The 13,639-nt window shown below is 40.3% G+C and overlaps 1 protein-coding gene across 2 annotated transcripts in view; it reads right to left on the bottom strand.

The window, feature by feature from the left end:
* OSTF1 (osteoclast stimulating factor 1) overlaps positions 1-13,639 on the bottom strand; it is a 60,777-nt gene that overhangs the window by 26,621 nt on the left and 20,517 nt on the right. For both annotated transcript variants that reach the window (XM_061425557.1, XM_061425556.1), the window contains exon 2: positions 3,036-3,082. In XM_061425557.1, coding sequence (XP_061281541.1) covers positions 3,036-3,082 — 47 coding nt within the window. The remainder of the gene's footprint in view (positions 1-3,035; positions 3,083-13,639) is intronic.

The raw sequence follows: 13,639 nt of genomic DNA, 5'->3' as shown, positions 1-13,639 counted from the left end.
GCTGTGGAAATTATCTCTTGTTTCTCCCTACCCTAGCCCAACATAATGCAATACAGCAAAATCAACAGCAGTACCCTATACCTGCAAAGCATACTTAATCTCATTTGATCCTTACAACAATCCATTAAGGGAGGGCTGGGTCATGGGTATAATCTCCATCTCACAAGCAGGCTTGGAGAGGTTCAAGAACTTGCCACAAATCACACAGTTTGTGAGTGGTAGGGCTGGGCTCCTAACAGCTTTTGGAATCCCATTCTAGGGCTCCTTCCACTACAGATAGTGCTGCAAACCTAGAGGAGTCCAGTAAGCACTATATGATAGAGGTGGGTCCTACTGGTTTCCTTGCAGAAATCAACATAAATCCAGCACATAGGAAATGCTGCCCTCTCTGCATCAGTGCAACTGTACACTGGTCTATCCAGTCTTGCAGGACCTCTATATGGTGGTTTATTAGACTGAGGGTTGGGCAAGAAATGAGAACCAAACAAGGCTGGGTAGTGCCAGGACTACCTTACCTTCGAGCAAGACAGAGAAGAAATAGATTGGCCAGAAGAACCAGGAGCGACAAGCTTCCAGTGTCCTACTTGTTCAGTGGCTCACCAAGAAAGCTGGGCATTGCTGTGCCTATTCCTGAGAGTAGTACAATAGCAAAAAACTGGACCCAGGTCTTCCTGGGGTACTGCACATGTCAGCGATATTCTCACAGCTCAGCCCTTCCAACTTGCTTTGTCTCAGTGACTTTTAGGTGAGTTTAGGATGTATTGGCAGTACACTGATCCCACTAGAGAAGATAGCTACTTGGTCTCAGGGGAGAGACCAAACTGAGTTTGTCTAACAGAAATTCTCATTCAGAAAACAAATGTAAGACTAACCTAGTTCTGGGATGATGTTTAAAATACTGAACAACTGGTAAAGCACAGGCACTTAACCAGTCAGGAAGACCCTCTAAGACCTAGGGGCTACCTGCTCAGCCAGATGCCTCCCCATTAACATCTGGACTGAGGGGAGATGGAGAGGAGCAGAGTGTGGGGCCAGCAGGGCATGGGGTAGTCATTAATGACCATCTAGTACATACAGAATGAATTGGCAGCACTGCTCTATAGTCCAGGATCCTCAGGACCATGGATATTAAAAATAGCATTTTAAATGGGGAATATTCAAAGAACCTAATGAGGTAGGGACTTCCTTGGTGGTCCAGTGGCTAAGATGCCACACTTCCAATGTAGGGGGCATATGTTCAATCCCTGGTTGGGGAAGTTCAGCAGGCTGTGTGCTGTGGTCAAAAACAAAGACCCGAATGAGTTAAATGGGCTTCCCATGTGGCACTAGTGGTAAAGAACCCACTTGCCAATGTAGAAGATATAACAGATACAAGTTCAATCCCTGGGTTGGGAAGATTCCCTGGAGGAGGGCATGGCAACCCATTCTAATATTCTTGCCTGGAGAATCCCCATGGACAGAGGAACCTGGCAGGCTATGGTCCATAAGGTTGCATAGAGTTGGACACGACTTAGCATGCAATGAATTATATTTTCTCCTGTGCATTTGATAATAACTAAGACTTTTAAAAAGCAGTAGAGATTCCATCTTGGAGTAGAACTGGAGTTGAATTAAAGTAATCAATGTATCAACCAATCAAAAATATGTGTTAAGAGAGCTGGAGAGCTGGATCATAAAGAAGGCTGAGTGCCAAAGAATGGATGCTTTTTTCAAACTGTGGTGCTGAAGAAAACTCTTGTGTGTCCCTTGGACAGAAAGGAAATCAAACCAGTCCATCCTAAAGGAAATCAACCCTGAATATTCATTAGAAGGACTGATGCTGAAGCTGAAGCTCCAGTACTTTGGTTACCTGATGTGAAGAGCTGACTCATTGGAAAAGACCCTGATGCTGGGAAAGACTGAGGGCAAGAGAAGAAGGGGGAGACAGAGAATGAGATGGTTGGATGGCATCACTGACTCAATGGATATGAGTCTGAGCAAACTCCAGGAATACTGAAGGACAGAGAAGCCTAGTGTGCTGCAGTCCGACACGACTTAGTGACTGAACAACAAGAGTCTATGAATATAGAAATCACAGGCAATGGCACCCCACTCCAGTACTCTTGCCTGGAAAATCCCATTGATGGAGGAGCCTGGAAGGCTTCAGTCCATGGGGTCGCTAGGAGTCAGACACGACTGAGCAACTTCACTTTCACTTTTCACTTTCATGCACTGGAGATGGAAATGGCAACCCACTCCACTGTTCTTGCCTGGAGAATTCCAGGGACGGGGGAGCCTGGTGGGCTTCCGTCTATGGGGTCGCACAGAGTCGGACACGACTGAAGCGACTTAGCATAGCATAGCATAGCACTCCTTCTAACAGTAACAATGACTCCTTAATAGTAATAGCAGCTTTACACAATAATATCACTTAATTCTCATTAAAATTCTATGAAATTATTATTATAACTTTCACTTCACAGAAAAGTATACTGAAGCACAGAGGTTAGGTAATTTCTGAATTTAACAGGTCACACAGCTGTTAAAAGAGGCAGAGTGGGTCCTAAAGCTACTGGCAGCTTGAAACCCCTGTGTTCTCCACCCTAGACACTGTGCTGGTAAGCAGGATTTCAAGCCAAGTGTAGAATTCAGAGCAGGGACAGACGTCTCACTCCACTGGGGGATGATCAGAAAGTCTTTATGGAAGAAGAAGGGTGTAATCAGAGTTTAGAGGGGTGCAGAGCCATAAGTCTAGAAAGAGGTCATAGGTGAGTTCTACTGCGCACCAAATCTAGACTGGAATAATCCACCAAGAGGAAGGAGCAGAGGACAGGAGGACTTAGAAGGGGGCTGAACCACATGGGACTCTGTCCATAGTCAATTCAAGGGTTGCAGCAGGTCATGGCCATTTAGGACAAAAGGAAGTACACACCCTATGGCATGCAGGATTCCCTGACTAGGGATCAAACTTGTGTCCCCTGAAGTGAAAACACAGTCTTAACCACTGGACTGCCAGGGAAGTCCCTTTACGTCAGTATTGGGACCAATATACTTACAGTTCTGGGTTCAAACGTATAAAGAGCTCTGAACACTTTAACTTGCCCTAAAAGAAAGGAAACAAAAAACACATGATCAGTTTTTTCATTTCTTAATTTTTGGTAAATAGTATTTATTATCCTTTATATTCTTCAGAATTCCCTAACTAAAAGCCTCTTGAGAAATTATTTTGGAATTAAATGTTTTTTCTACATAGAAGGTATTTTCTTAAATATTTGTTAAATTAAAGTATGAATAAACACACACCTCTGGGGGGTGATTTTGCTTCCCTCTCTCAAACAGGAGCTACCTAATTATTTGTACTCAGCTTCTGTCCTATGTAAAGCCTCTCCAACCCAAAGATCTAAGTTTAACATAAAGATACTTACTGGGAAAATTAACAGTAATTAAATATTCTTAAATCAATGGCTCATGATTTTATATTTTCCAAGAGAAAGGAAATACCAGAAAGAAAAAAACTACCTGTTGGAAAAATCTATGATTCCATGAAGTCCCACAACAGAGTGCAATCCACAAATGAGTCATGTTCATGAGAACTATCCTCTGTTCTACCAAACCATGAACCCACCTGCCAATGCAGGAGATGCAAGAGACATGCGTTTGGTCCCTAGATGGGAAAGATCCCCTGGAGGAGCGCATGGCAACCCACGCCAGTATTCCACGGGCAGAGGAGCCTGGCGGGCTACAGTCCAGGGGGCCGCAAAGAGTTGGACACAACTGAGCAACTGAGTACATAACAAAACAGCACACATCTTCTGTTCTGCCAAGCCATCTCCCTTTTTATATGTCCCTTCGCTGCATTTCCAGAATACCTGGTATCAGAAATAACTGATGTGCAAGCCTGTCTCATGTGAGGGCAGGAACCCTGACCTGTTCAATCTCCTGGCACCTACCTGGCATATAGTACGAACTTAATAAATTCTTGCTAAATAAATTGATAAGAACAAAGATAGTATAGGGAAAAGCCTACAAATATCAAAATCAAAGACCTACTTAAAATGTGACAACAGTTCAATTTCAGTACTGGAAGAACCTTTAGAGATAACCGCCTAGTCCAAGAGCACCATTAGGAACAGTGGCTCCCACGGTGGGAAGACTACTTCAGAAATTATGTACATTTTAAACAGATAACTAATAAGGACCACGGTGTGGCAGAGGGAACTCTACCCAGTACTCTGTATAGGGCTATATGGGAAAAGAATCCGAAAACAAGTGGATACACATATAACAGATTCACTTTCTGTACACCTGAAAGCAACACGACGTTTAAATCAACCGCTGCTGCTCTTTAGTCACTCAGTCATATCCAATTCTTTGCGACCTCATGGACTGTAACCTGCCAGGCTCCTTTGTCCATGGGATTTCCCAGGCAAGAATAATGCAGTGGGTTACCATTTCCTTCTCCAGGGGATCTTCTCCACCCAGGGATCAAACCTTTGCCTCCTGCTTGATAGGCAGATTCTTTACTACTAAGCCACCTGGGAAGCCCATAAATCAACTATATCCCAATAAAAAAATTTTTACAGTGGAATTTTGTACATTTTTATCTTATTTGTTTTCATTCCTATTTTAACATGTTTTAAAATATAACAGCATGATATAGAATACATATAGGGCTTCCCTGGTGGCTCGGACAATAAAGAATCTGCCTGCAGTGCAGGAGACCCGGTTCAACCCCTGGGTCAGAAAGATCCCCTAGAGAAAGGAATGGCAACCCACTCCAGTATTCTTGCCTGGAGAATCCCATGTGCAGAGGAACCTGGCAGGCAGGGGGAACCATACAGTCCATGGGGTCGCAAGAGTTGGACATGACTTAACGACTAAACCAAAAATACATTATTGGAAGCAGTTAAAACTTTTCATTGATACAATATTAAGAATTATGAGGGCAAGTGTTTTATGCGTGGTATATCGAAGTACCTAGCACAATGCCTGGCACATAGGAGGCACTTAATAATTATTTACTGAAGGGATGAAGAATGGATGAATAAAAGAAAGGAACATGCACTCAAAAAGCAGTCTGAAAACCAGATTAGAATAGCACTGTCTAATACATTTTTCGGAGAAGGCAATGGCACCCCACTCCAGTACTCTTGCCTGGAAAATTCCATGGATGGAGGAGCCTGGTAGGCTATAGTCCATGGGGTCGCTAAGAGTCGGACACGACTGAGCGACTTCACCTTCACTTTTCACTTTCATGCACTGGAGAAGGAAATGGCAACCCACTCCAGTGTTCTTGCCTGGAGAATCCCAGGGACGGGGAGCCTGGTGGGCTTCCGTCTATGGGGTCACACAGAGTCGGACATGACTGAAGCGACTTAGCAGCAGCAGCAGCAATACATTTTTACATAATGATGGGAAAGCTCTCCATCTGTGCTACTTACACAGAGCTACTGAGCACATGAAATATGGTTAATGTGACTGAAGAACTGATTTTTACACATCATTTAATTTGAATTAAGTTAAGCTGCCACAAGTGGCTGGTGGCTGGCATCTTGAACAACACAAATTTAGAACATGAGAAAATGAGAAGTGATGTTATGTCCATCAGGAGGGGACTACATAAATCAACTCCAATTCATCTACATGATAGAGTCATTTAAAAAGAATGCTGCAGACAGACTCACAGACACTGATGTGGCAAAGAGCCTGTAAAATATTCAGTGGGAAAAAACAAGTTATAGAACAGTATGCCAAGTACCATCCATTTATGTTGACCACACACATCTTGATTGGAAACACCAATTATGGGAATCCTCACATTCTACTTTACATACATGGTTTAAATTCATTATTATTAATAAAAGTAGCATGTACTACTTTTATTATCAATGAAAACAAAAAAGATATTTTCACTGGAGGCACAGAGGTACAGGAAATCACTTTCTTTTAAACACCCTAATATAGAAGAGCTGCTCAAATCCCGTTACTTGGTGTGGCTGCAAAAAAACATTATTTTTGCAATCTGAATTCTAGTGCCACTTCCAGAAGCAAAAGTGAAAACTCTTTTTCATTTGGAGTTTGCTTTTCACCCCCATATCCTTAGGTCTAAGAAAGGAAACATTAAATGGAAGGAGAAATATTTTCTGCTGACCTAACTGTCTAAGGGGAGATTAACTGTCTTGATTACGTCAAACTTTCCAAGAAGTTACACAAAGAAGCATACACTGGTGACCAAAATCAGTAATGACAGAACTTTCTTGCTCCTTTGAGGGCAAGGCAGTGATGAGACAAGTGATGGCTGACTTTGGGAACAATATCCAATGTCAACTTAATGAGCTTAAATTTTAAAACCTGGAGAAAAATTAAATGGAGTGGGACTAAGCTGCTGATTCTTTGTAACTGTATCTTTTGTGACTGTCTTACTATAAAATGTATACAACTAAGAAGAAAGTTGGAGATTTATTCATCTCTATTTATACTAAGCAGAGAGCATCAGGCAACTCTTCAGGCCATCACATGAGGGAATGTTCTCTTCATGTAATGTTGCAGAAAACATTTTCACATACAAATCTTTTAATCAATTAATATTGAGAATTCACCCTTTAAGAATCCCTTTGAACCCATGTATCATAAAAGTCTGAGGCCTTAATTTATTCCATCCTCAAGGCTGAGTCAAGTTGAAACAAAACAATACAAAGAACAGGCAGAGGTTATGAAAGAATACCATAAAGAGGAAAAGCAGATGACTTTCATGATTACAGTTTACCAACCGTGGGTAGAGCCTTTCAAGAAAATACCAATTAATAAGACTTAACTCACTGATCATTCTTACATCATGTTTAACTCAACTGTGTGCAATGGTCTATAGGTGTACAGGTTTATGCAGAGCAATGAAGGGCAAAAAATCAGGGTCCTCTGTATTTCTATAGTATTGTCCTTGTGTGTGTGTGTTCAGTTGCTTAGCCATGTCTGATTCTTTGCAGTCCCATGGACTGTAGTCCGTCAGGCTCCTCTGTCCATGGAACTTTCCAGGCAAGAATACTGGAGTGGGTTGCCATTTCCTCCTCCATGGGATCTTCCTGATCCCAGGGATTAAAACCACATCTCCTGCATCTCCTGGCTTGGCAGGTGGATTCTTTACCACTAGTGCCACCTGGGAAGCTCAGTACGGTCTTTGCAGACATTGAAGAAAAAAAAGTCTTAACAAATCATTGCGCTGATCAATTCCAAACATATTTAACGAAGGCGGATTCACAATGCAAAATAGTTGTGTTCTTGTATATTGCCAAGAGGCTAAATTAGATGCTTTCCTCAGGTGCCCTCCCTCTTGATCATTTTCTCAAGGAAGTCTGGTTACACATGCCACAAAGGGAAAGTGGAGCCAAGAAGATAACATGAATTGAATTCACCCTGAATTAAGACTGGAAACGGGCCCAATCTTTTGCCTGATGCTTTATGTGACTCTCATAAACATGAACTAGCGTGTGAATGGTACTAAGGATTTCAGTAGGGCTGGCCTCCTGACATAAGCAAAATAAGTAAATTCCCATGATACCAACAGTGGCTGGCTCCTTACCTTGCCAGGAACTCCCTTCTCTTTTCTCTGAAACCCCACCCAGACCCGTAGTGAAGAGCTGAATCTACTAGTCATCAGCCAAACACTGTTTTCCTTTGGAGTTAGGCTGACTGTCCCTGCTCCCCTCATCCACACTCTCAGACTTCACTAAACTAATCCTTGTCCAGAGTAATTGAGGCTGATGGAGTAGAAGGGGATCTGGGACAGGGACCTGAACAGGCAACAGATAAGAGAATGTGCTGTTTCTGAGGTCTGCAAAAAGAATATGTATTGTTGCACCACTAAGGCTCTGAAGCAGCACTTAGAAGGACTGGGGGCTTATAAACCCAAACACAAAATTTCTAATCTACTTTATTCTCTGTTGGTGAAAGAGTGAAGAAGCTGCTAGTCTGAGCCACTATGACAGCAATAAAAGGTGACAGCTCACTACAATGGATAAACATACCATAAATAGCAAGAGAATGACTATTCAAAATACCAGAACTAACAGATCAACTGTTTCATTTACATTCTGCTGAAAAATGTTGGGAGGCATGAGACATTTTAGATGGACTTCATTTAAAATGGCTATGATAACTACCACACACTGACTATGACAGTTAAATCTAAAAACACTGACAATGCCAAGTGTTAAGAAGGATATGGGACAACTGGAATTCTCAGACACTACCAGTGGGTGTGTAAACTGGTACAACCACTACAGAAAATTACTTGGCAGTAGCATTAACTTTTTTTTTTTTTTACAAGTCTTAACATGTCTTTGAGATCCTAAAAGCATTCTGAGGAAGAAAACCATCCTAATATTGCATACAAAAATGACCCCTCCCAGATGGTATTACTATCCCCAGAGTACACTGAGTCTCAGCATTTTTAAACTGTAGATCATGACATATTAGCAGATGGTAAAACTAACTTAGTGGTTTTTAAAAATACTAAATAAAACAGAAAAGATCAGAGTACACTGCACATAATGGAACCAATTATGATTTTGTGAAACTTTTGTTTCACTGGGACTGGACAAATGAGTAGAGACATGAGTGTTTATTTTAGAAATTTACCAAATACACATTTTGACATAACACCAAATGGTCAAATATTAAAATCAACATTTTCCAAAACTAAATGTTGCCTTTACAGGATGAACTGCTGGGAAACAAATATAAATCTGAAATTTTATTCAAAAATTAATTACGATTATAGTTTTATTATTAAAAATTCTAGTAGACCCATTTTTAAAGCTTGATATAAAAGGGCAGGAACTATAATTCCTCAACATTGCTAACTGTAGCCTGAATGAAGCTTCTGCAAAACTAAATAAACATTCTCTATAAAATGAGGTCTGTGTAAAATCAAGATATTATGGCGCTAGTTCTGCCAGCGTAGCTTTTGCCTGTGATGATTCTGCCACAGTTTGTAAGGTCCTTCCTCCCTAATAGAAACTGACTGGGGTCCAGACTCACCTCCTCTTCATCTCCTGGGCTAAAAGATTTGCCTAATGCTGGTGATGCAATTTCACTGAAAACAATCCCACAAAGACACAATGGTTTCCCCCAAATTATTAGGGATCATATTCTCTCAACAATGTCAATTCACACCTATGATCTTAACTATTTATATAATAACATTTGGACATTTAAAATCCATAGCCTCACAATTATCGTTAATTACCACAATATTTTATTCTCCAATAAAAACGTACACTTATACTTTCAGTTGACTGAGAGAATTTTCAAATATAAAGTACAAAGAGGATATCGGAACTAAATTAAAGTTAGAGTATTATATACCTGTCTTTCAAAGAAAGACACAAGTACATGAGAAAACAATAAATCCAAATGACATGCCTTATTTGCATCACTGGCATGGCATGAGGAATACGTAAGCAATCTACAATCCTTGATAAAATACAAGGTGTGCCAAAAATGACACTGAAGTATGCATTTCACCATATGGTCAGTGACCCAAAGCTGAATGGCAGGTTTTGGAAGAAATTTGAGGCGAAGGTAAATTTCTGTGTACTCCTATGCTCATGTGTATATGTGTGTGTCTATGCACATGCATTTTTGAATGTACCAGGTCACTAAGTAAAAGATACATCTCTTACTGGAGGTCAAGCTCAAAAAAAAAGTGTGAAAGCCACTACTCCAAACTATCTGATCAAGTTAGAGATTTGCTACAGGACTCTAAGGAATGGGTAATATTCTTTTATTTCATGAATCTCAAAATTCAGCTAACATATAAAATATAATATTCTCTCATCACCCCCAAAGCAGATATTCTAACCATTTTAAATAATTATAACCAACCAAAAAGAAATAGGAAGAAAATTACTTCAAAAAGGGAAAATTACAGAAAAATAAGAACTTATTTTATATGTATATTCCTCACATTTATCTAAGTGCATACAGGGAGTATTGGGCTTCCCCAGTGGCTTGGCAGGTAAAGAATCTGCTTGCAATGGAGGAGACACAGGAGATCTGGGTTTGTCCTTGGATCGGGAAGATCTCCTGGAGAAGGAAATGGCAACAGACTCCAGTATTCTTCCCTGAAAAATCCTATGGACAGAGGAGGCTGGTGGGCTATAGTCCAAAGGACTGCAAAGAGTCGGGCACGACTGAGTAACTAAGCACAAGCAGGGTGTATTACTCTTCTTACTTTACATCATGTGGGTATGAAAAAAAAAAAAAATCTTAGGTTAAGTAAAAGTATTAATATTATTTCCACAAGGCATGTTTAAATTATTCTATTCAATAAGCATGATGAAACAGGATGTTTTCTGTTCAAAAACAAAACAGAAGGAGCCTATGTGATAGCATTCAAGAGTCAAGGCCATCACTTCCATTGCTGGGGTGAAAGGAAACAGCTGTGCTCTGTTAGGTCAACATGGGGCTCCCATGGGCTTTGTGGGCTCCAACGCCCATAAATAGGATGGTCAGCTCAGAACAGGCTTCTGGGTGAAAATCTCTTGTCAGTCCACAAAAGTCCACTGCTCTTGAAAATAAAATGGTTTTCTTGCAAAGAAGATCACTATGTGAGTACAGCAATAAGTTTCTCCCTTCATACTTATATTCTTGGATGAGTTAAATCAAATCCAACGAACTCTATTTACATGTAACTTTAAAGATTATAATTAGCAGAAAAGACTATGAACGTAATGCTTTCATCTCTCCTTACTCCAGCACCATCTCTTTCCTGCTGCCCTCTTATGCAATTCAAAAAAAAAACTAAAGAATTTGAAATGTGTCTTGATTTCAGCTGCAGGAATGGCAGACTCATTAAAAACAGTAGCCAGTGTGTTTTCTGACAAGGGGATTCTGTTTATTAACAGTGTGCCTTTCTTACCCATTTTTTCCTTTGCCTATACTTTTCAGTGCTTTTCAGCAAATTTCATTATTTTCACATCCGTTGGTTATTTTTATTTCTTCTCAGTATAACATAAAAGTCCCTAAGAGCAGGACTTTTCAAATGACAAGTTCACTGCCAATATGTTTTGATGGGTTAAAAATTAGAGGAAAGAGAGCAATGGTCCGTAAAACTCTTCATCTCAAGACACCTTGCTTCCAAAGTCAGGGAGATCTCGGAGAAGAATGGAGAAAAATTCTTGATTTCAGTTTTTGGAATTTAAAGTAAAAAGGCCCCACTGATCACAGCACCTTCTGCGAAGGGACAAGGTGAGTCTGGGGACCAACTCATGATAGCAGTGCCTGTTTTGTACAATCTGTGAGCTAAGAATTAAGAATGGCTTTACATTTTACAATTTGAGCCACCGGGGAAGTCCCAAGAATGGCTTTATATTTTAAATTGGCTGGGAGGGAATGTCATTTCATGGCATATGAAAATTACCTGAAATTCGAACTATAGTGTTCATTAATAAAGTTCTTCTGGAACAGAGTCAGTATTTATATGTCATCCACGGCTGCTTTTCCACTACCATGGCAGGGTCAAGTGGTTATAATAGAGACCATCTGTGGCTCACAACGCCTAAAATATTTACAATCTGTACCTTTACAGAAAAAGTCTGCTGCCCCCTGATCTGGTGAAGGACAAGTCAGACCAAAGAAGCACGTGTCACAGCCTGAGGAGGCAGTAGGTCTGCCTCTGACTGCCCTGCAAGCAGCCTGGGGCTCAGCCTTGTCCTGTGGGAAATGACCGGTTGGGCAAATGAATTCATACATCCAAGACTGACACAGAATTTCCTAACACTGATATCTCTAATCCAAAAGGGAATGACCCATCAAAGCTCACATTTATGGGACACTTAACACAGACCAGATACCATACAAAGGGCTGACTTGTAGCAACTTTTAATCAAAACAATCCTGAAACATAATTACCTATTCACACTATTTTACAGCTGAGGAAACAGGTTAGAGTAGGTAAGGAATCCAGGTCCACACAGCTAGGAAGTGCCAGAAATAAGGTTTAAACCCAGGCCGTCTGGCTCAGGGTTCATGCTCTGAACACTATGAACATGGCTCAGAAAGATCTGAGCTTTTATTGCTGGCACACTGGGATTAAATGGATTTAAACAAATTTATATATGTAAAGTACTATGTGCAATTCCTGAGACGCTGTATGTACCCATGTTAGCTTTTATTAATTACTATAAATTTGTACTTTATCCCTTGTGTTTTTATCTTCACTGGCAAGACAGCCTTATCAAAATCCTATATATTATATGTACATCCTTTATATTATATATATACCCTTATATCCTATATATTAGTTTATCATTTATAATACCCCCACAGAGAAGCTGAAATGCTTCTGTTAAGCAAACAAAGCCTAACAGCCAATATTATAGACCTTGCATGTGCTATGTTTAGTTGCTCAGTCATGTCCAACTCTTTGCAACCCCATAGCTCCTCCATCCATGGGATTCTCCAGGCAATGATACTGGAATGGGTTGCCATGCCCTGCTCCATCTTCCCAACCCAGGGATCGAATCCAGGTCTCCTGCATTGCAGGCGGATTCTTCACCATCTGAGCCACCAGGGAAGAATATTATATTCTTTAGTGGCTATTAAAGAATTCAGTGAGAGTTTTAAACCTCACTGTCATTTTGAAACCTATAGCCAGTGTCCTCAGTCAGCTCAGGCTGCCTCAACAAAATACCATGAACTGGGCACCTGAACAACAGACATTTACTTCTCACAGTTCTAGATAGAGGCTGGGAAGTCCAAGATCAAGGTGCTGGCAAATTTGGTTTCTAGTGAGAGGGCTCTTCCTGGCTTGCAGATAGCTACTTTCTCACCGCGTGCTCACATGGCCCTTCCTTGGTATGCACACACACAGATCTCTCTCTCACTCCTTTTAAAAAACCACAAATCCCACCAGGTGGGTCCCAATCTCATGACCTAATCTAACCCTAATTACTTCCTCCAAGGCCCCATCCCTATCACATTGGGTTTAAGGCTTCAGTACATTAATTTGGGGGGAACATAAACACAGTCTATAATGGCAATGAATACAGAATTATAGGGAAAAAAAAACAGAAATGCATGAACATAAAAATATACGTACATTGGAATATAGGTTATCACAGTAATTAATTAAAAAAGGATTTATTATGACCTTTATAAATAAGCTTTTGGAAGATATGCTTACATTTTACAGATACATAATGTCACAGGTGGTAATATTATATATACAATCAGCTATGTAAAATAAAGATATGCATAGAAGAAAAACTGGAAGGAAACAACACTACAATGTTAACACTCATCTCTGGGTGATGGAACTATAATTCATATTTATTTTCTTCTCTATTTTCTTGTCTAAAAGAATATAAATCCCATATATAACCAGGAAAAGGTGGTCTAGTTTAATGTCCTATTGAAGGACAACCAAAAATTTATGTGCACTTTATTTATCAGCAGAGTATTTATTAATATGAGTTCTCTTTTGTCCTCTTGGACTCTCTGATCTCACTACCAAAAAAAAAAAAAAAATTATGGGTGGAAAGACAAGCAACTGTAATACCAAGTATGCTCACAAAAGTGAGAATACAGGGATCATGTAAGTAACACAGACAGTGAGTAGATTTTTAGGTCAGTGCTGGTCATATGGGAGATGGCACCTACT

The sequence above is a fragment of the Bos javanicus genome, chromosome 8 (assembly GCF_032452875.1).
Source record: "Bos javanicus breed banteng chromosome 8, ARS-OSU_banteng_1.0, whole genome shotgun sequence".
Classification (NCBI taxonomy): Eukaryota; Metazoa; Chordata; class Mammalia; order Artiodactyla; family Bovidae; genus Bos; species Bos javanicus.
The sequence above is the reverse complement of the archived record's forward strand: the minus strand, read 5'-3'. Positions and strand labels throughout refer to the sequence as shown.